Source organism: Ruditapes philippinarum, unplaced genomic scaffold, assembly GCF_026571515.1.
Source record: "Ruditapes philippinarum isolate M1 unplaced genomic scaffold, ASM2657151v2 ctg12_1_1_1_1, whole genome shotgun sequence".
NCBI classification, from domain to species: Eukaryota; Metazoa; Mollusca; class Bivalvia; order Venerida; family Veneridae; genus Ruditapes; species Ruditapes philippinarum.
In genome coordinates this window covers 54,470-79,575 of record NW_026861084.1, presented here as the reverse complement: position 1 = coordinate 79,575, position 25,106 = coordinate 54,470, and the positions used below count along the sequence as shown (strand labels likewise).

Sequence of the window (25,106 nt, the reverse complement as noted above, 5' to 3'; positions counted from 1 at the left end):
TAGCAGTGATGACAAAAAATGATCAGTAAAAATCATGCAATGGCATTTATAAACAAGACACAGGCATTTATAAACAAGACACATGTATTAAAAGAACATGTTTTTAACTAAAAGCATTTAAACTGGTATAAAAAAGAATTACAGACAAGTAATTAATACTTAAAGTAAGTAATTAATGATATACATGTATTGGTGTATCATCAATATTTGTTGTCTGATATCGATAATATTGTTGATTTGATTTGAATTGAGCCAATGACAGCTCTACAAAATGGTGATAATTTATCTCTGTGCAATTTTCACAGAGTTAATTACCCAAAGAGATGAATCTTATGCCAAAACTAGGTCAATGAACATGTGAATGTACTGCAGCCTGTGCATGATAGCTGCGAATTTTGGAAGGAGGTAGCCCTGATAAGGGCTGTAAGTGCCAACCAAAGGTCTTACTTTTCAATATGTCACTGCTAATATGGATCTTATGTACCCTAGTATCCTTCCTCAGAGGCCCAGCCTACTCTTTAGAGTTCGATCCACTTGGCTTCACTCTGGACATTTGGAATTGGCAGCTGTAGTAATAAAAGCTCCAGTAATAGACAAAGAAGTGAACGTAAGTACTAATACTTAATAGTTAATAAAAGTAACAAATAAAATACTTATATTTGCTAAAGCTTTCAATAATCAGAGACTTATTGTTCTATAAAGTTCCATGCATTAATAATAAAAAAAACACACACACACAAGAATAAGAACTAAAATATATCCTAAAGATAAAAATATATAATTTATACAATTTATTATTTTATTATATATATAACTTAGATATTGTAACTCATTGAACTGTAAAAAAACGCGGAGGACAAAAGTGAAAAGCTTGTTTATTATTTTATTATAGAGCAGTCATTTCATCAGGGTCTTTCAAATAGTAGACCCTGATTTCAAACACTGTTGAAATAGTCCGATTAATCTTAAATTAAGCAGACTCAACCCATGACTTCGAGTTTACAGCTGTATGATAGTTTTCATTAATTTATTTGGCTTAATCCTCCGTTATATTTTATTTAATTTTCAGTGCAAATCTCAATGTGAACGCAGAAGAAAATGATTTAGTGTTATATGACCATCGTCATTTTAAGTAATTCTCACAAGGATCATAATTTTCAATCACCGTAGCCACCTGTCAAGATGGCCGTCCACGAAACTTTGCAATTGTAAATATATGAATTTATTTAATTTTTCAAATATTTGCTCCCCGACAAACAAATTCTATGATCTAAATTATGAAAAATATAGTTTTACTTTATTTTGAACAAAGTCATATGTGATACCATAATTCCAAAATGAACGAACTTTGAACAGCAAGTTATCTGATGGAGCTGTCAAATTTATTTAAACAGGAAAATGCATAAAAAATAGATCAATGTGAAAAATTCTGGAAAATTTAAAAATTATTTAAGTGTATGCTAATACTTTATTGTTTTAGTTGTAAGTCTTTATGATTTATTATTTTTTTATCACTGTTTATGGTAATAGATTAGACAGGTTATCTATCAGCTGATCAGTATATAAAATATACGTGGGGAGTGTTCAGAGTGAAAACCGAAACGGTGCATGAAATACCAAACGACACCTTTAAAACTGAAAAATGACCATTTTTTTTTACCTACTTCTCCGTTTATAGGCTTTGCCTAATTTCATCTTAAAAGTAATATGACAGTAGACAAATTAAGCCTCTGTAATATGAACGGGGAAGTTAAATAAAAAAAAATGTTCATTTTTTTATTTTTCGTTTTAAAAGTGTAATTTGGTATTTTATGCACCGCTTCTGTTTAGACTGGTCTCGAGGGCACTTCATCTTGGAGGGGAACATAATGATAGGACAGGGAATTTTTTTTATCTTAATTACATCTCAGCTGTTATTGTTAACTTGTAAATCGAAAAGTTGCGATTGGTCCATTTTTGAAATACTGGCCGTTTATCATTGTGTTAAGGTGCCCAACATTAATAATTTTAAAATTTAATGATTGGCGTCACAATTTGGTTAAGTTTTTGTGTTATATTGATTACTTCAAAACAGTAAAACTACTGTAGGGAATGGGATAAAACTTTCACACACTTGCTTTAGAGCGTAAATGCTGCGTAAGAGGTCAATCCAATGCCCATAGCTTTTAACATGGATTTTGACAGAATTATGGCTCTTTTTGAAAATTCTAAATTATCCAGGCTCTTGTTTAACTATCAAGGATTGAGAAGAGTCAAATGTGCTGTCATACTTACAACTCTTGTTGTAGGTAAAACAGAGGTTCTGAAAGCAAGAACAAGCTAATTGGACTGATTAGGGCATTTGTAAAAGTTGTTTTGCCTCTGCTGATTCAGTCTGACGGTCTGTTTCTTTTTGCTAAAATTCTTTTCATAAAGCAGTGTTCAATCTAGAGCGCGCCATTGCGCCATTGACCCCCTGAAAAGGCCGCCGGCGCAAAACAAAATCAACTGTGGGCCCGACGGGCGCACTCATAGAAAATGCCCTAAATGACATTAGAATGCTTTCTTAAACCTGATTAAGTACATAAAAGAAGTTTCTTGTGAATAATATTAATAACTGAAGTTTGTATTGAAAAACAAGAGCATGTTGGTAAGATAGTTTACCGCACTCGGTAACCCATTTAAAACCTTTATCGCTACGCTCTCTCGGTCCGCGTCTGTAAATACTATGTAGACTTGTTCTTCGTACCGTAACTATTACTTACTTTTAAGTCACAGTTCTTATAAGCAAAACAAATCGTCACAGATAATCCAATACGTGCGTGTAGTTATAATTTTTTCACGGTCAAAACAAATAAATATGTAATAACTTTCCAAAGGAAAAAAAATATATATATATTTGTGAAAAGTGCGAGTTAATTATAGAGAAGTGTGCATAAATTATTACGAACACGCCTCCATCCAATTAAAAAAGTCTTAAAGATGGAGCAATCAAACACGATTGGCTAGGGAGTGTCTGACAATTAAGTAAATTAACTTTGATTGGTCTTTGGCTGGTCGGCGCTAAAACATTGTGCATATCATTAATCAACACAGACATCTTAAGCGTGACGTAAAAACTGCTGCCCTGACAAAAGATCAAAGGTACCGGTATGTCAATATACAGTGTCTTAGCACCTGTTGACACTTTGCTTTTCGCTTGGATACATTGAAAAGGGTAAATGTTTTTAGCGACTATTGTAAGTTTATAATCTTCATAAACAAAGCTAATTTCAAAGTATGATTTTCCTTTATATATCGGGCGCTGATTAAAAAACTGAACATTATTATCAAATATCCCTGGTAACAATAAAATAAGATTAATACTTTTCTTTGAACCTTATGTCATCGCGTTTCTTTTCCAATCAGTTCTTAAAATTGAGTCTGTATCAACGCTAATGTCACTTTTTTAAGTTGAGTTGTTTCGGAATTTTGCAACCGTTTTTGGTCTAAATATGGTACGTGAACAAGTAACTTAAAAGATACAATACCTTATTTGAATTTGATGTTCATTTTAAGTGTGGGCCCCCTTTTTTCTCAAATGACCCCCTTTTGAAAAGTTTATGGGCCCGAAGGGCCCTCTGGGAATTTGTTCTAGATTGAACACTGAATAAAGTTTAATTCCTGCATTTAAGTATTTTAAAATACAAATTCCATTCTTTGTTTTTGTTCAGCACATTTGATTTATTCTAGTTTTTAAGTTCAAAGTACACCCCATATCTGCCATTGAGGATTACAAAACCCCTGATTTTTTACCATATCCCCTGTAGTGTATCACATGCCAGGTAGTTGTATTCCCCAGATTTTGAAAAATCCATGTACTAAGATTTAAATGATTATATCTGGAGACTACTCTTTGTAAAAGGTAAATAATGATTATAAAGGTGTATTATTATTTTATGTAGAATTAATAGCTTTCATTGAATAAAGTTAAATTCACTTGTTAAACAGACTAAATTATGTTTATGTCATCCTTTTAATATGATATCATTATGTAATAAAAGTTTTATTTCAATTCAGAATTGATTGTATTTTGTATGCTTATGTTTTAGGCACATTACATCAGAGAAGTTTATTTTTGAGCCAATAGACACTGGAGAAAATGAGCTGTTAATTATAGACAGAGTAACACAAGAAATATACCTACAAGGTAATCTTTAGTTTCACTTTTAATTTAAATTTATAAAAATTTGAAAGTTGATCTTAAAATTTTGACAGGTTTTACTTAGATATTTAAGGTAATATTCCACTGTTGTGGAGTCTGACACCTGAATATAATCTTGTAATTAAATATTTGGCAGTGATTTTGTTTGTAAATTTGAAAAAAAGAAAGAATTTTCTGTTGTGATGAACATAAAAAAATAGACATCAGTATTCATTTATCTTCTGTGTTAAGGAGAGCAGTGCCAAGTATCTGCCTTTCAGCCTAGGGATCATAGGTCAAGTCCTACTAGGCCAGTAGGGTCATTACCATATTTCTCATATGACACCAGATATGTTTAGTTTCATGAAATAGAGAGAAAAAAGAATCCCTAAAGAAAGCCTAACAGGGCATAATTGAAAATGTTGCAAGCTCGGTTTGATTGAGCCTGTTCATGGACGGTACTGTCAAGTGCAAACTTCGTCCACGCCCACTAGCACCGGCTTAAGCAGAATTCAACATTTAACATGTAACTGGTAAAATTTAGAAATTTTGAAACATCCGCTGATGTGTTCATATGGCGGTCATCATGAAACCTTCAATGAGACACATAAGTGCCATTCCATGAAAAGCAGCATATGGTCCCCAAGTAAAAAAAAATGTGTGCCCTAAACGAGAAAATTGAAAATTGAAGTTGATTTGAGAAAGGATCAAATAAGCTATAGGCTTTCTTCACAATAAAGTATAAATAAGTAATGTAACTTTGTTTAACAATATAGAAAGGTAGCCTATATCAATTTTAAAATAAATAAGTTATGTTTAACTTTATAAGGAACCTAGGTCTTTGAAAAAAAATTATCACACAGGATTTTCTTGGCTCTCTTGTTACACATTTATATGAGAATAACTCTAGGATACCGATTTGTAAAAAGCAATGTCATTAGCACTGTGTTTTCTTATTGTAAAGATTTCTTGTACATAAATCTGGTCAATTTTAATGTGAATTGTTTCTTTATTTAGCCAACGACGGACAGATACCTGCAGCAGGTGCCATTACAAAGTCAGTATGTGGCATTATGGGAATTATACGGCTTATTGCTGGTAATACTATTTTCTGAACCTGAATAATTGTTATCAGATGCTTAACCTGTTGAAAGTTTTGGGATATGAGATTTTCATGGTGCATTTCATTGATATATTTTGACCTTGTCCTAATTACAAAATTTTGTGTTATTTTTAAAGTGTTCAGATTGGTTTGTCTTTGATAATTAAGTTGTCATTCTAGTAGTTCTGGTTCAACTGATTATTTTAATTTTAACTGTTATTTAAGAATAAATTGGATATTTTCAAGTTTATATTTGTTTACATGTTAGTTTAACTTAAAGTTTCAATGTTTGGTGTTGATTTAATTAATAGGTCCATACTTAATAGTCATTACAAAGAAGGAGAAAGTTGGGGAGATTGGAGGTCATGTGATATGGAAGGTTACAGGAACAGAGCTTCATTCCTACAAGAGAACTATGCTTCACCTTACAGAAAAACAGGTAGAGTATCTGTCAGTTGATAATAAAATAGGAACAACATCATTCACTATCAATTACTCAAAGTTTCATTGCATTTGCCAATTGAAATTTTGTTGAATTAAATGATTTGGTTTCAAAGCAAAATATCAGGCACCAAAGATAGAAAAAATACTTTTTATATATGGGAATTTGACCATGTTTTTGGTCAGTGATATTGCTGTAAAATACTGCTGATGAAATCACAGACATAAATACTGATGAAAGTAGTTGTTAAGCAATAAAACATAAGAAAACCATTAGAACTGTTACATGTAACTATAAAGCAGAATTATATAATACACTTTCTATGCCTATCTGTGTATAATCAAATAAAGACCTGTTACCTAGCAACCTTTTAACTACTACCGTAAAAGTCTCAACATGTCAGTGCTATCATACATGTCTTGCAGCAGTGAAGTGTGGCAAGAGTTACTTTTCTTGATTTGCTGTTTTACAGGGGAAATAATTTGCTCAGTTGCTTTACTTCATTATTATTAACATAAGTGCATATAATTCACTTCCAATCCTTTTTAGCCACATTCAAGGGTAAGTTTAAAGAAAACGTTAACTGTACCTGTAAATGGTTCCTTTGAATTGTAAATATTGATATTTTATGTGTACCCCACCCACTCCGAAATCAGAATGTACACTGTAATTCAGAAAATTGTAATAGATAATAAGGACTATAAGATTATCTTACATAATTATATAACTTACTTTATATAAATTATAAGATATTAGCGATTGTAAACCTGACGTTAAGACATTGTAGCCTGTATGTATATGTTATATATGTTGACTTCCTTTGTTTCTACCCTGGGCTGTCATTTCTGCAACCAATCAAGATACCTACATGTATATGTTATTTATTAGCCAGTGTCACTGAAGTAATTATTCAGTGAAAAATATTCTATATAATGAATAAGAAATTTGGTTATGACTGTTAAAATATGTGAAATATTGTAACTTTGAAATAGAAATTGATAATCATGAACACACATACTTTAATCACTAGTTTGTGAGCATTTACCACAGTCATTCTGAAAAGATATATGCTACATATTTTTTATTTCATTTCATGACAATGGCAGCCCACATCATAATTACCCCATGTTATGATTATGGTTAAGGGTATATCATACCAAAGATTTTAATCAGCACATGAACATATTCACATACGATATCATACATGAGATTGGCCTGTGCTTTAAGATTTGTAATTTACCCAAAGTTACAATAAGTTAAGTCAGGATTTACAAAAAAAAAATTATTTTATTTTTGTTTTTATCCTGAAGTATTTTAAAGTATAACCAGTGAGTAGTTTAGATTATGTTATTCAGATATAATATACAAGTATATTCTAGTTTAATCGCAAGTTTTTAATCACAACTCTTACTTACTGCACTGAAATAAAATGTAGTTTATAGAACCTGAACTTAGCTTGGACTGACACCATGAGTTTACTATCCATATTAACATAATAGCTTCATCTACATAATACCAACACAATTTCTACAAATATTACAAAATCTTTGATTTATAATTAAGATTATTTATGTTTTGATATTTATGTTTCAGACACGAGACAATGCTGTGTATGTATCTATGGTGGAGAGTGTGTTAAAGACAGCCTCATTTTACTTCAGTACAACATATGATATAACCCATACATTACAGAGGTTACATAACACAAGTCCTGACTTTGTGACCATAGCTTTACACGAACGAGTAAGTTTAGTACTAAATATATCTTATTCTAAAATGTGTGTCACTTTTGTTTTGAATACAGAATGTTGTATATAAATTATACAGTTTTGTTACTGTGCACTTCTATTACTGACACTGAGTATTTACAGATATAAGATATGTATTTAATCTACCTGTCACATGGTTATTTTAATGTCTAGTAGTTTTGGGATCAAAATACTTTTGAAGATTTTAACCTTTAGTGACCCTTACAATAGTAACTGTTTATGTTGCACCAGATGATTATATTTTGGCAAATGGTGAACTATTTAAGCTCTAGTGACATTAGTGAGAGACTGGTACAATTCAGCTGTCTGACAACTCTCTATTGTTCACTGCTAAACATAAGTAATTTTACATATTATTTCAGCTTAAAATACACACATGTAGCTACAATGCAGCAGGGTGAAAGTTACAGGATGATTGTCTGCTTGATTAGATAAGAAACCTTTTATCAGGTTTTTACATGTTTTAGATTGCTTGGAAAATTAAGAGTAATAAACAGTTTTAAAAGATTAACACTAATATTTCTTGATATTTCAGGCTGATCAACGATTTGTATGGAACAGCCATGTTTTACGAGAATTATCGCAGCAAGCCGACCTTGGCAGATATTGTATACCTGTCATGCATGGATGTATCCTTCACATATGTTGTGTACATACACATAATATACACATGATATACATATACACATGATATACATATACACATGATAAACACATGATATACATATTCACATGTTATACATATGCACATGATATACATATACACACTTGCCCCTCACCACTGTGGGTTCGAATCCCGACAGGGACTTTGGATTCTTTCATGTGAGGAAGCTATCCAGCTAGCTTACGGAACGTCGGTGGTTCTATTCAGGTGCCTGTTCGTGCCTGAAATAATGCACGGAGGGGCACCTGAGGTCTTTCTCCACCAGTAAAGCTTGAACGTCGCTATATGACCTATACTCTGTCGATGTGACGTAAAACCCAAAACAAACAAACAAAAAATACATATACACATGTTAGACATATACACATGGTATACATATACAATGATAAACATATACACATCATATACACATCATAAACATATACACATCATATACATCAACACATCATATACATATACACATGTTATACATATACACATGATATACATATACACATGATATACATTACACATGGTATACATATTCACATGGTATACATATACACATGATATACATATTCACATGATATACATACTTCTGTTTTATGTCAAATTTTGCTAACATCATTTCCAGTATGAGATTTAAAGTGAAATTTTATAATTGTAAAATTGAGCTGATTTCAAAAGATGGATAATTATAATGATTGACCAATCAATATAATTACAATTTGAAAATTAAAAGCTTCCTAAAATTTTGAAGAAGACTATCCTTTTCCTTTTATCAAGTATATATAGCAGGCAAATTACAAAAGTTATTGATGGAAATGTTTGTGGAAAACATAACAGAAAATAAAGTTATTTGAACAATTATTCAAGCTAGATGGTCTGGATTTGTGTATTTATTAGGTGGTTTGCAATAGGATTTTGTTTTAGATGCAAGTTGATTAGTTTAAACAGGCATTTCTGATGTAATTGAATTGAGTAATAGACAGAAAAGAAATAGGATTAGACTATAAATTGGTTATAGGCTCGTCTGTAACTCTGTGGATGCTCAAATTGAATATTGACATCAGCCATGATAAGGGATAATATCTTCCTTAACATTGTTCACAGTCATGAGTATATCAACATCTGTGATAGATAATAAACCTATCAAATACATCCTCATCTCCAGACGATGTGTATTCAGGGCCGGCACGAGATTCAACGTGCGTGGACTAGACATGGAGGGTCAGGTTGCAAACTTTGTTGAAACCGAGCAAATATTGCAGTTTGAAGGAACTTCATGTTCCTATGTTCAGGTATGTCCATTTTGTATGTGTTAGTTCATGAAATTGTACATTACATTTCATAGATTATAGTTTCAAATTATAAGCATGGATTGTCATTTATATGATTGATTTATATTAGGACAATCAATGCTTAATACATCAAGGTGCAATAACAATAGCTTTAATGTTTAAACCCTTAATATTCTCATTTTCTTAAATGAACTTGCCCAGTGTCGATTTTTGTGGCTGTCCTTATCAATTTTTGGGATAACAAGATGAAACTTTAAAGTTAGTCAGCCACCATTGTAAAGCCTTGTCAGACTGCATGCATGTCCAATTACCTGCAGTATATAACCTGGCTCTACAACGGTAGTAAAGGTTAATCACTTTCAGTTCCAGCAGTGTAAGGGAAAATATAACTAATTTTATCTTAAATTGTATTTTTACAGTCTCTTAACTTTCAGCTTGCTAGATTTGTTGGGATTGGGATTGACTTGTACTTTAATGAGTCTTACAAATGCCAAAATCAGTTTAAGAGATTTGAATATCAAAATTATTAAATCACACTAAAAACATAATAAACAGTGGTCAGACTACATAGATCAACAGGGCACCTGAGGTCTTCCTCCACCAGTAAAGCTGGAATGTCGCGATATGACCTATACTGTGTCGATGTGACGTAAAACCCAATCAAAAAAAAAAACATAGATCTACAACATCGCCTCGTTCTGTATGACTGGCATAGGTAACAAATAATATGTGCTAGCATTCATAGATACTTATTAAATGTATGATTTTGTATATTACAGACACGTGGGTCAATTCCTCTACACTGGACACAAAGGCCTTGCCTGAAATATATGCCATTAGCACAACTCAGACCAACAAACCATGTATGTTTACTCTTTCTATATAGTATAAAAAAAATAATTTAAGACTTCCTTCTTAAAACTATTCACAAATAATTAACTCTTTAATTGGCAGATTTTATGACAAATCATTTTGTGTGAAATTTAAACAAGCTATGACTTGTCTTATTGTTTTACATGAAGTACAATGTCTTTAGTAGAAAAATCTAAATAGTTACTAAGTAGATGATAAGACACTTAATTACATGTAGTTACAGTATAATATACAGACATGGCAGTTTTTATTTCCTGTACACTACAGATTGATGGCATGTCAAGACACTTTGAAGACCAAGTTTTCCTGTACGGGGATCAAGTGGTTGTCAATTTAGTAAGTTACAACACTCAATTACACTTTATGACATCACTAAAGACATATATTTAACACTGTAGTGTAAAGTTAAATGTATGAGAATATGAATATATGTATATACATCCATTTATGTTCTTGTAACAAAATAACTTAATAACTTCAATGAAGTTTTTATAGTCACAAGCTCTCAAACATTTTAAGAGACTTGTGTGGTTTTGTTTTAGCAGAAATATTAGAATTGAATGAAAGATAAATTCATAAATAATGCTTTAAGATAAGTTTTTGTTGAAATGAAACAGTGTCTATTCTAGGATTTGAAAAACAGGGGGGATGTTTATCGAAAAAAGAGAATTTATTACATTTGTTGATTTTTTTCCTTCTTTCTCTATGTAAAATTTCCCCCTGCCTCTGAAAAAATAGGGGGAAATTCTAAAAAAATATGAGTGAATCCCCCATTCTCCCCTCCTAGAATAGACACTGAATGAAAAAATGTTATCTCTTTTAATTTAAAGTAGTTTTTATATTTCATAACATATGATTACCTTGTTTATAAACAGGTGAATTCTAAAGGTCACGAGAGCCGGTTAGAGAAGGTGTTGAGCAAGTGTATCAGTGAAGTTAAAAATAGTCGAGTAAAGTAAGCATTCAATTCTGGTTTTATAGTTAAAATTTCTAAGTTTCCTATAAAATTTAATTTAAAAAAAAACACGTGATATCAATTTTCATTTAACCCTTTGCAAAGTGTTGTGATATTCTTATAAAGTATCCCCTCTGTTCAAACAGTAGATTTAATGGACATTAATGTAAAAAAAAAGCACTACTTGTCATTGTTTTAGAAACTATTCTATAAGTATATTTTGTTCAAGTATTGTTCATATAATTTACTGTTACTGTCTTGTAGGTATGAATATTTTGATTTTCATCATGAGTGTCGTAAAATGAGATGGGATCGTCTGGCATTACTAGTCAGCAGGTTAGAACCTACACGCAAACAATTTGGGTAAGATTTTCTGTGTTATACATACAAATTAGACAACTGGTTCTACTTTACTGAAGTTATGTTCATGGTAGGTTTGAAGATTTATCATAGTGCCACCATGTGCCAGAGAAAAATGCATAAAAGATCACCTTTGGGTGTTCCTTCATCAGTTAAGCTTACACATAGGCATTTGATAGACACTGTGTAAAGTTTAGAGTAGGCTGTGGGATTTAGAGAGCAACCAACAATTTTAGTAATTTCCTTTTAGTCTCGTAATCTCCTGATAATTTCTAAGCATATTCATTGACCATAGTTTGGCAAAAGTAGCTGGTAAAAAATTCTGCAGTATTCAGCAGTTCTGTTGGCATCTGTGGCTTATTAGGAGTGCTGTTAGCATAACTTTAAATCCTTAGAAAAAAAGAATTCATATTAAATCTCTGTAGTTAAGTTTAAACATGAAAGATAAGATAATACAAAAACTGCTCCCTACAATACAAGATCTTTATCTTGGTTTGCATTCTATAAGGACCATTCATAGTATCAAATGAAATACAGAAGGCATTTGCCTCTCACTGCTGTAGGTTCTATCCACAATAGCGTCTTTGAATTCTTTCATGTGAGAAAGCTATTATCTAGCTTACAAAATGTCTGGGTTCTACTCAGGTGCCCATTTGTGCCTGAAATAATTCACAAGTTTCTTCCTCCACCTGTAAAGCTGAAAAGTCACCATATGAGCTATACTGTGTTGGTGCGACATAGAAACATAACCAAAAAAAACAGAAGGCTGGTAATTCTACTTTAGTGATGTCTTTTGCATGTTTGTGATATTATACACAAAAGAAACCTAACCATATAAAACAAGGAAAAAAATATTTTATTATACCCCCACAAACGAAGTTTAGGGGGGGTATATAGGAGTCAGCTTGTCAGTCGGTCGGTCCGTCCATCCGTCGGTCAGTCCACATCATGGTTTCCGGACGATAACTAGAGATTGGAATGAGGTATTGTAATCAAACTTGGTATATAGCAACCTTATGTGGAAACTCCGGTTGGTATTGCATTTGGACCCCCTGGGGTCAAGGTCACCGTTACTAAAAATAGAAAAATGGTTTCCGGAAAATAACTACAGTTAGGAATGAGATATTGTTATCAAACTTGGTGTATAGCAACTTATATGAAGACCTGGGTTGGTATTGCATTTGGACCCCCTGGGTCAAGGTCAAGGTCACCATTACTAAAAATAGAAAAATGGTTTCCGAACAATAACTAGAGTTATGAATGAGATATTGTTATCAAACTTGGTGTATAGAAAGCTTATATGAAGACCTGGGTTAGTATCATACTTGGACCCCCTGGGGACAAGGTCACTGTTACAAAAAATAGAAAAATGGTTTCCGGACAATAACTAGAGTTAGGAATGAGATATTGTTATCAAACTTGGTGTATAGCAACCTTATATGAAGACCTGGGTTGGTATTGCATTTGGACCCCCTGGGGTCAAGGTCACCGTTACTAAAAATAGAAAAATGGTTTCCGGACAATAACTAGAGTTAGGAATGAGATATTGTTATCAAACTTGGTGTATAGAAAGCTTATATGAAGACCTGGGTTAGTATCGTACTTGGACCCCCTGGGGTCAAGGTCAAGGTCACTGTTACTAAAAATAGAAAAATGGTTTCGGGAAAATAACTAGAGTTAGGAATAAGATATTGTTATCAAACTTGGTGTATAGTAAGCTTATATAAAGACCTGGGTTGGTATTGCACTTGGACCCCCTGGGGTCAAAGTCAAGGTTACTGTTACTTTAAATAGAAAAATGGTTTCGGGAAAATAACTAGAGTTAGAAATGAGATATTGTAATCAAACTTAGGGTATAGCAAGCTGATATGAAGACTTGGGTTGGTATTGCATTTGGGCCCACTTGGGTCAAGGTCACTGTTACTAAAATGGGAAAATGGTTTTCGGACAGTTACTTGACTTAGGAATGAGATATTGTAATCAAACGTGTTGAATAGCAAGCTTATATGAAGACCTTGGTTGGTATTGCATTTGGACCCCGTACTCAGGGTCAAGGTCACTGTTACAGTGTTACTAAAAATAGAAAAATGGTTTCCGGACAATAACTAGAGTTAGGAATGAGATATTGTAATGAAACTTTGTGAAAAGCAAGCTTATTTTGAGACCCCAGTTGGGATTACATTTCTTTGTACACAGTTGATAGTTTGTGTTCTAGTTTGTGTTCAAATTTTTCTTCAGACTACTTATTTTTCAAAAAGTCAAAGTTGCTTGTGGGGGTATTAATCACCTTCAGTGATAGGTCTAGTTTATAATTTTTGTGATAAAAGCCAACTTACCGGTATATATGATATATAAAAGCAGGTAATGATATAAATATTTCAGGTATTTTATGGTATCTCAGGATGGCACTATATTAAAGCATCAGGATGGTGTGTTCAGGTCAAATTGTATGGATTGTTTAGATAGAACCAATGTTGTCCAATGTCTGTTTGCCAAAGTAACACTGGAAGAACAATTATTTGTAAGTGCTGATTATTTAATGTATTAAAATCAACTGAATTCATTTCCAGCCCATTTGGTTTATACAGAATTTATTTCAGTTTGATTGTGTAGGAAGCTTAAAGCTTATAGACACACTGTCAAATCTGTTTGTAGAACCAACCAGTACTGAGCAATTAGTGTAATGTTTCTTCAAACTCATGCTTAAGGAAACAACAGCTCGCTCTTGTTGGGGTTTGAATTCACGCGGACAGCAATCCTTAGATTACTGGTCCGATGCGATAACCACCTGGTCATGACACCACACAGTTTTCCAGCTCATTTGTTTCAGTTTTTGCTGTTGTTGTCACTTACAATAGTTGCTTAGCATGATGAGTCACAGTTATAAGAGAAGGGACATAATAATGAAGAACTATATTTTTAGGAGTTGTGGCCCATTTGTAATTTGAATTTTTAAAAATTGCCTGATAAAAGAATGATAAATGAAAGGTATCAAAATCAAACATGGAATACTTAATAATCATAAAAACATTTTTAAGATGCTTTAATTTTTGCATTATGCCTCTTTAACCTTTATATTTATGTCAAAATTGGTTATTGACATTCATTGCCTTTAGTAGATTAAGACTTGTTAACACCACATGCCGTGCTCTCGTTTTAAAGAACTGATAGTTTTAGCAGACATTTTCATTTCTATTGTAGGCTCTTGGGATAACAGACAGTGTAACAAAAATAGAAGAATTTACTGAGTTCAAGACTATCTATAATAATGGTGAGTGTATTTATATGTGTGGACATAGTCTATGCTTGGAGGAAATTTTTGTAGTCATAAATGTATAAAACAGCTTTTACTGTAGCATCTAAAAAGATAGATAAAACGTAAATACCTTGTAGGAAACATTTAAGAAATTTATCTCTATATGAGTTAATGCATTTCAGCAAAATTGATATTTTACATTTAGTTATCATTTTTTTATAAATTTACCTTTTACAGATTTATTGCTCGATGTATTAAGTAAATATTTGAAGATGTATTTTGACAGATTATAAAGATATTTTGACAGATTATGTAGGGAAATATTATTTTATATTTATTTTCAGTATGGGCAGATAATGCTGATACTATATCAAAGCAATATGCAGGTACTGGAGCTCTCAAAACCGACTTTACCAGGTATATATACATTATATACATGAACATTAGCTGAACTATGATATATTTTAAGTGTCTTAGTGGTAGAACATTTGTTTTGTATGTAAAGAGTATTGTTTGATTCCTGCATAAGCTGTTGGGTTATACTAAATATCTACATAACAGTGGTACCAGTTGTTTCTAGGACTGGTTAGTCCATTAGCAGTATAATAGGTCTTCATGGGGTATTAATTAAGTTTCCATATCACTTTAAAATGTACCTGAAAACTTTAATAGCCTTAAGTGTTATTCCAGAAAAAATGTTTTACATTTTTTAGTCAAGACTTAATGTTGTAAGTCCCTATACATGTATGACTAAGTCCCTATATTACTAGTAATTTGAAAAAAAACAAAATTGTAGGTCCCTGACTCCTGATTATAGTTAGTTCTTAAAACTTAAGAATATATTAAATAATAAAGTTTGCTATTACAGTTAGTTCTTAAAACTAAGCTAATGGCTGAAGATATTAAATAATGAAATTTGCTGGAGGGTGGGAAAGCTCTTTATTATATAATTATAAATGACATATTGAGAACTATTGATGAAATAAAATGTGTATTTTCATTTTCCGTATTTTCACTGTAAAATTTATTTTGCACTGCAGTGAAACATATTTTCCATATTTTCACAGGTGTTTTGCCAGACTACTTTCTTCTTGATTCACTTGTGAAATATCTGTTTTTAAATTTTGTATATTACTCGATGAAATTAAATCATGTATTAATGGAAAAACTTTATCCTCTATTTTTTTTTTGCAAAAATTGACAACTGACAGTTCTAATAATTGAAAGTCCATTGACGAAATTCAGCAGATTAAGGGTTTAGTTTCCCTGATAATTGTTTAATTTTTATGTACCAGAATGTTGATGTTTATGTAAGGCCAACATTTATATTTCAGGACAGGGAAGAGGACCAAACTTGGTCTGTTAATGGACGGCTGGAATTCTTTGACTCGTTATTTCAAGAACAATTTTAGTGATGGATTTCGACAAGACTCTATAGATTTGTTTCTAGGAAATTATCAAGTAGAGGAGAATGAAGGGATTTCAAAACCGTCGCCATTCCAGACTGAGAGAGATTGGAAATTCTATGCTGTAAGATCTCGTACAATATATAAAAATTACTTTGAGTTCACTCAATTTCGTGGGCATGAAATTTCCTGGGTTTGTCTCACAGAACATTTTGGTGGGTTCTTAAATTTGTGAACTATTTTTCCTAAAGGTAAAATGTACATAAAGTGATGCAATATAATCTTACAGCAGACAAATTGAAATTTTGTTGAAACTTAAATTCATAGATTCACCTATCCACGAAAATTAGTTCCCCATGAATGATAATAATTTTGCAGTATTCTTAAATAGAACTTTTATCTATAGCCTGTTTCTAATGTCTTAATTATAACATGTGTTAGTGATAATTGTAAAGGAATTAGATTAAGTTTTTGGTCCAGACATACAAAAATCTCAAAAAATATTTCCTGTTCAGTGAGGTCAAGAAACCACATTGGACTTCCTTTAATTAATTGGTTTTTGTCTGTCATTCTTCTTAAGAATGGTGCTCATAATGATTTAATTGATATGTTTTAAAAGGTACGCTTGTAAATTATGTTTCAACACGAATAAAGTACGGAAAAAATTATGTTATTATTTAAGGAAATTTATCATACAAACATGCATGTATATTATTTCAGATTCCTGTGATATTTGTGATTGCCATGTCAATGTTAATCATCAGCATTCTTATACCAGATGGTAGGTCTTTGTTATCTTCTTTAATAATTATATTGAATGGTAGTTATTTTCTTTAAGCTTACATTTCATGTATTTAATGATAGCGGCTCAATCTACTGAATCTAGATAACCCTTCTTATGTAGAGACTTCATTCATCTATAAAACACTTTTAATAATCTAAATAATGTTGGTACATGTATTACTTAAAGTTTATTTTATGCAATGTTACAAGCTGGATGTGATCATGCATTATTGACCTTGTTTTATTTTGCACCATTTTGTTATTAATTCTATATGTTCAACAAAGAACATTGAATTATGTAAACATGCATGAGATTGGCCCCTGTTATCTATGTACTTACATGGTTTTATGTTATTAAAATTACTTTCTGTTTCAGAAAATGTTAGTGAACAAATGTTATATGTGTTCTTCTGGGGTATGGCAAGTTTGGTCTCGCTAGCTGTTATATACAGGTATGGGTCGGAGTTTGTTGATCAGCCGAGACTCGTACACACTAAAGTCAAGATGGACTAGCTATATGAACAGGATAAAGTGCACATCATCTAAGATTGAATGTTCTTATAAAGAACAATATAGAATTGATTTCTATACAGAAACTGTCAAATAAATCTGAAGATGATGAAATTATTTATAGACGGTAATGGGAAGAAAATATAAATTTGTGAAGATGATAAACTTGATTGATGTTTTCTGCCTTCATTTCAAACAGTTTCATAGTAAACACTGTCTAACAATTACAAAATACAGACATTAGATATGTGATTTTATGGAAATTGTGGAAAATGCTAATTATGCCCCCACTTCGAAGAAGAGGGGGTATATTGCTTTGCACTTGTCGGTCCGTTGGTCCGTCGGTCCGTAGACCAAATGGTTTCCGAGTGATAACTAAAGAACCCTTAGGCCTAGGAACTTCAAACTTGGTATGGTGACTGGTCATGACCAGTAGATGACCCCTATTGATTTTGGGGTCAAGGGGTCAAAGGTCAAGGTCACATTGACCTTGTAAGCAAAAACGGTTTCCGATCAATAACTAAAGAACCTTAAGGCCTAGGAACTTCAAACTTGGTATGGTGATTGGTCATGAACAGTAGATGACCCCTGTTGATTTTGGGGTCAAGGGGTCAAAGGTCAAGGTCACATTGACCTCTTAGGTAAAAACGGTTTCCGATCAATAACAAAAGAAGCCTTAGGCCTAGGGACTTCAAACTTGATATGGTGATGGGTCATGATCAGTAGATGAACCCTATTGATTTTGGGGTCAAGGGGTCAAAGGTCAAGGTCACATTGACGTCTTAGGTAAAAACGGTTTCCGATCAATAACTAAAGAACCCTTAGGCCTAGGAACTTCAAACTTGGTATGGTGATTGGCCATGACCAGCAGATGACCTCTATTGATTTTGGGGTTAAGGGGTCAAAGGTCAAGGTCACATTGACCTTGAAGGTAAAAACGGTTTCAGATAAATAATTTAAGAACCCTTAGGCCTAGGAACTTCAAAGTTGGTATGGTGATTGGTCATGACCGGCAGATGACCCCTATTGATTTTGGGCTCAAGGGGTCAAAGGTCAAGGTCACATTGACCTTGTAGGTAAAAACGGTTTCAGATCAATAACTAAAGAACACTTAGGCCTAGAAACTTCAAACTGGGTATGATGATTGGTCATGACCAGTAGATGACCCCTATTGATTTTGGGGTCAAGGGGTCCAAGGTCAAGGTCACATTGACCTCTTAGGTAAAAACGGATTCCGATCAATAACTAAAGAACGCTTAGGCCTAGGAACTTCAAACTTTGTATGATGATTGGTCATGACCAGTAGATGACCCCTATTGATTTTGGGGTCAAGGGGTCAATGTCATATTGACCTTGTACTTAATGACGGTTTCTGACCAATAACTCAACAACTCAAGTTGCCTTGGTTGATATTTTTATATTAAACTAAAAATGCTTTTGGTATACACATTTGAAGGTCTTATGTAATATAACAACTTGGCTGTCCTTAATGAGGCCTACATGATTCATAAAATTTATGCATATATTATTTGGTATGATTTGTAATAACTTAAATTGCTGCACACAACCTATGGGGTCACAATAATTATTACCTTGTGACTAGTCATGACCAGTAGATACTAGATAACCCTTATTAATTGTTTGTTCGCTGGGTCAGAAGTCATGCATAATAACCTGATCACATGACTAATTAGCTGCCGATAGGGGGCATACATGTTTTACAAACATATCTTGTTGATTTTGCTTTTTGTTTTTGAGCCTATATTTTAGCTTTATCTGAGCACTAATTGTTATTAGGCAATTCTTTAAAAAAAATTACTAAATTTCAGGGCACTAGACACCTTTTGGGGACAGGTACTCATACCCTAAGGAAGGGGAATTTTGCGTCGTTTTAAGGCGAAATTCGAAATTTTATGTTATCATGTATTTAGTGTATTTTTTATCACATTTACTCATTACACTATTTCCTACCATTGGTTTCAATAGTTTGTAATTTTCCTACCATTGAAATCAATAGCTAGTATTAGACTAACAAATCAAACAAATTACTTTAAGTTGATTTATTTTAGAATTTGGAGGGGATTTTTTTCTGAGATGGGGGAAAAATACATATGATTTTGAGAGGGGAACGGTACCCATATTCGGCCCCAAAAACGACCAAACGAGTGCCCTGAAATTGTTCCAGTGAACAAGAAGGCCACCTGAACCTAAAAGAGATTCAAGCTTTAAATGATATTTCATCCTCAACCTTTTGGTAGATTTTGATGAAACATTACAGGATTGAGCCATTGTTCTTTTTACTCTGGTAAACAAAATTGCTGCCAGATCTAAAAATAAAAAAAACCTTTTAATATCTTGTCAAAGGCATGGCATATTTTGATAAAATCAATAGAAATCATACTTTACAAAAGTTTCTTAAGTCATCACAGTCTGCTGAACAAGATGGCTGCCTGTGTGCTTTAAATAAAAACTCAAATTTATGGAATGAAATTAATGAAAATCATATAATCATGTTTATTTTATATGCAAGGAATTTATTTAATACTGTAAGAATTAATACTTTGTGATGTTATAATTTTTGTGCAAGATATTAAATATAGGTATATTATTATTATTATTTTGAATTAATTCTTACAGATGTTTTGTTTACTTGGCTGGAACTCAAATTGTAAATGAACCAAGTATTACATGAGTATTGCATGAAAAATTTAGTTCTGTGTGTTTGTGCCAATCTTTCCAGATATTTCTATGTAAATAGAATTGTATATATATGTATTGAATTTATTATTAGAATAAGGTTTTAAACCAAATTTCTATACTTCTGTGAAGAATGCAGTAGTATTTGGGGTTCATATTAGTTGCTTTAGTAGATTTACACTAATATTTTCCATGTTTGTGTTCTGATTATTGGATACAAAAGGTTAAAAGCCCAGAGATTCTGTGGATGTCTATGAAATACTAGAAAATATCTACATTTCATATGATAAGCTAGATATATTATATAATAATTGCTTATTTAGCTTACAATTATTTTTAATAAGACTGGTTTTATATACTAGTATTTTATCATTATCCCTTCAAAAGATGGTGATTTTGTAACTTGTACAGTAATTTTTAATGTGATCTCAACATTGGATGAATTCATTTTCTTAGTAATCAAGTCATGAAGTACTTTTAAAAAAGCCATTGAAATAAAATACTCAGAAAAAGAAACATATCAACTTGAACTCTAAGCAGCTATTAAGTATACAGTCATCAGATAAACTCTAGCCGCCCTCCATTTACAATAATTGTTTTTCACTATTTTTATCAGAGACAAATGTATTTTAGTAGCCTTGTTAGCCACTTATTTGTTGGTTTGCAATAACAGGTCATTCCAAAATTTCGATTTATTGGTTTGAAATAACTGGATTTTACCAAAATTTTGAATCCCATTTGGATTGCCAGTTAATGAGGTCTTCAAAAATGTTGTTAAGTTTGATAGATGATGGAACTTGTCAGCTTGTGGCTAGAATAGTTTACGGGTACTATGTTATTGTTAAAAACCAGAAAGTTGCTATACAACCCTTGTGTTGTTGTAACCTTACAAAAGATGTCTTTTTTAGCTCAAAGGTTCTCATAGAGGTGTGTATATCATGATTCTGGCATGAAAAAATGGTGTCACAGCAGACGACAACTCTGGTTTTTTTTTTTATTATAAGTTTTTTATGTTTAATGAGGTCGCAACCTTCTGGGCTAAAATCCAGGCATGCACCAAAGTAGTTGATGTTTTGATTTCAAAACCATCTTGGTTCATTGGAAGGATTTAGAAAGTAACATGTATCACTGTTAAGGATATTGAATTGATGTCATACTAAGTGACTTCGTAAAGTTTCATAAATTTATTACTATTGATTATATGAGAGCATCAAGTAAAGAAAATAATTTTATATGTACATAGCATATATCAGTAAATATATCACTTGCTTTACACTTGTTTTATTTAATTTGAAATGCTAGTGCAATTTTTCATAATAAATACATATGAATGATCATTATACACAGTAAATAAAGCTATACCTTTATTCCATCAGGGAATATAAAAGACCAAGTGTGTTTGTTAATATATTGGATTGTATGATAAATTCATAGCTCATGTACATCATGAGGGACCATTATAAACAACATAATATGCAAAAGTAAAATACATTTTAAGTAGTGCTCATAGCTATTTTTTGATGGAAAAAAAATGCACTAAATCTGGTGACATACAAAATGTTTTTGCTGTCTTTAGCACACTAGTTTAGTTACTGTACGTTAAGCTGGATTAAGCATATTGGTGTCAATTCGTACCAGTGTGATTTACTTTTTCTCTATGTGAACAAACCCAATAAAACCTGAGTGCAGTTATCATTTACATGCTTTCTTTTCATTGCTCTCCAGGGCTCCCTGATTTTTTAGAAGTCTTGCTCACTCTACTCTCTTGTCTTTTTTTTCAATTTAAGATCTATGATAACATGTTGTTGTTATTGAAATATTGAATATTTACTCATATTTATTTCAGTGATTAAAATGTGATTTCACCATATAGATGAGAAAAAAATTACATCACTTGTTCAGTGCACATGTAAATTAGATTTGTTTGTCATCAAAGATAACTAATGAAATAATGTGCATATTTATTGTGTCGCCACTACTCTATAGGGATAACTTGTCCGTCTGTCCGTCCGTCACAAAACTTGTCCGGACTACTCCTCATAAAGTACTGGTGCAATTTTATCCAAACTTTACAGGAATGATCAGTACCAAGTCTAGTTGTGCACTGTCCGTCTGTCACAAAACTTGTCCCAACATGAAATTGGCCATCATGAGGCGACACGTGATCACTGATCACTCTTGTTATTTCCCATGTTGTGCACCTTAGTTCAATAACGGAATAAGTCCTTTGAATTTAATACAAGTTAATCACTGATTGCACTAAGGTGACGATAGGTGGTTTCAGTAATTTTATTGTTAAAATAAAGATTTATAATTTTATGAAGTTAAGGAAAAGCTTGAATGTTAATATCTGATAAAAGAGTGTTTTGTTTCCAATGTAATTTATCATCTTGTACTATTCTTTCAGTGAAAACATCAAAGTTAACTTAAAAAATTGTTAGAATAAGAAAAGTGCTAACATTTTACTTATCTAGTCCCAGTATGAGTGGTCTTTGTGAGTCTTGTGCGCTTGTGATGTGTGTATTGGTTGAAATTTGTTTAAAATAGTGTAAATATTTATGAAAAGAATTTAAACAAATGTACATGCTCTACTTATATTTCTTTGTATGTATAGCATAATCATACTATATGGATTTTTAAGTTGACAAAAAAAATCTTTGTAATGATGTTTCTATTGAAACCCGAGTTTCCATGATTTAATGATGTTTCTATGGAAACTGGGGTTACACATTATTGTGTTTCTTATATTCATGGGTTATTGTTTAATAAATTAACATGGGGTTTGTTAAAAGCATAATCATTTGTATCTTTTAAACAAATGGTATTGAAATTTTTGTTTACTGCTTAAATTGTAAATTTTTAAAGCCAAATTCATAGTTTTCTCCCCTACTATAACACAACATAAAAACAGTGCCATTTCCCTCAAAAGTGAAATGGATGTTAATATAAATAGTAATTTGAGATTAGCTTGAAATATTTTTGGCAACTCAGACACATACAGTCATGTATATGTTTCATTTTTATGAACTTAATAAAATGTAACTTTAGTTCTTATAAACATCCATTTAACAAAAGAATTTGCCTCATTTGTTCCAACTGGCATATCAAATGCACAAAATTAACATATCATGGCAGCGGGGAAAATATATTATTTGCACCAACAATTGTATTATCATTTGCCACATGTTAATTTTATTGTATGTGCCAATTTTGTCAACTTGATATATGAAAGGTTTTATTTTTTGCTTCATTTGTCATCCGATGCATAGGGTCAGTGATCCACCAATAAGGATATCTTGCCAAGCAGAGGCACTACAAATTGCTTGTACAGGAAAACAGGATGTGTTCCTGTTGACAATTGCAATTGTGTCATAGCAAAATTATGAAAATCAGCTTATATAAAGCTTGGCTTATAAGATTTTAGTGATTAACATGTTTGTATAAAAATTTCACAAGGAAAATATAGAACAACTAGTGCAAATTAAGACCAGTTAATGATCTGTGGTGCTTTGATATAAGTTTGGCACTTATACTTTCTTGAATGGCTAATTAGCACAACCTCAAAATCTGTAATATTTAATTAACATTGTTGATAACTCTGGCTATACATGTATTTATGTATTTGGGCAATAAATATAAATTTTGGAGTGTTATCTTAGAAAGTTGCAAGTTACAATAGTAACAAAAAAGCTGTAGATTCAAGTTAATTTCTCTGATGCACTGAAAATTTAATGTGTTTCAATTCTCTTATAATGAGAACTTACAATTATGTTCATTCATTTGAGAACAAAAGTCATGTATATTGTAATATTTCTTTGCAACAATATTGCACATGCTGTATAATAATGTATGCCAGTCTTTTACAAGGTAAACCATGTTAGATATCATTTAATAGCCTCAGTGAAGCAGTCCTCTTATATTAAGAAAAATCACCCTATTTTTCACCAGCCCATACTGTACTAGAATAAACCTTTTATAACAAAATGTTTTTGCCTATAAAGCTAACAATAGTTATGTGGTAGTAATAGACACATTTTTTTTTCTTTCTAGTTGATTTAGTGATAACTTTGAATTTGTGGAATTTATTGGCTATTCACTACGTCTCTTTTTTGAAAACTAGATGTTGAAAGAACTCCCTTTGGTAACAAAATATTGCACATGCTTTAATACCTAAACAGGTTAATGTCAAATTTGTAAAACAGAAATTGTTAATTTTTTAAAACAGATTGGACTATGTGTTCAGTTGATAGATATATTATGATTGAAATTAAAATGGTCAAGTTTAGTATTAAACATACCGTTTACATTCTTACAGTAGAATTATGTACAATTTTGTACCAGGACTACTTCACAGGAGATGTATTGTTGAAAGAGTTTGTGTATATTTATTCCTTATGATTATCAGTAATTACATAAATTACAATAAAATCATATAAACTTGTTTGTTTTTAATCTGCCAATATAGGAAACAGCAAGGAGCTGTCAAATGGACATGGTAGAACTGTATTTCTTAGTGCTTGATAGTTAATATAAGCTTTGGTTTTTCACAAGTTTTCCATTATAATAAAAGGAAAGATCTCTGTGAATATCAATGCCAAAAGGTATATGGCTTTTTTCAGTAATAAACACTTCTCACTTCCCCTCGGTGCATGCACGACACTGAGAAGGCACAGGGCATCGGAAGATTTGCAGCTTAATCATAAATTACCCTGCCCATTATCAGGTTTGCTACTTCGTCAACAACTGGGGACTCAACTAAGGCCAACGATGTAGGCAGAGACGACGAGGATGGTGTGCTAGCGTGCGCGGGCTCTTAGCACAGATTGATGGCTTGTAAGGCAGGCCCT

At 32.1% G+C, this 25,106-nt stretch overlaps 1 protein-coding gene across 2 annotated transcripts; it reads left to right on the top strand.

The window, feature by feature from the left end:
- Positions 1-1,127: 1,127 nt before the first annotated feature.
- LOC132714454 (phosphatidylinositol-3-phosphatase SAC1-A-like) lies at positions 1,128-24,672 on the top strand. Of its 2 annotated transcripts, none has more exons than XM_060697344.1 (17): positions 1,128-1,208; positions 4,071-4,168; positions 5,180-5,260; positions 5,576-5,703; positions 7,300-7,449; positions 8,011-8,104; positions 9,232-9,419; positions 10,199-10,282; positions 10,560-10,628; positions 11,168-11,247; positions 11,512-11,610; positions 13,990-14,128; positions 14,809-14,878; positions 15,208-15,280; positions 16,198-16,393; positions 16,990-17,050; positions 17,429-24,672. In XM_060697344.1, the coding sequence occupies exons 1-17, from the start codon at positions 1,183-1,185 to the stop codon at positions 17,563-17,565; spliced, it is 1,773 nt and encodes a 590-aa protein (XP_060553327.1). In that variant the 5' UTR covers positions 1,128-1,182; the 3' UTR covers positions 17,566-24,672. The 2 variants fall into 2 exon arrangements, with proteins under 2 accessions (XP_060553327.1, XP_060553328.1); XM_060697345.1 differs by lacking the exon at positions 1,128-1,208 and adding an exon at positions 3,865-3,883.
- Positions 24,673-25,106: the final 434 nt, after the last annotated feature.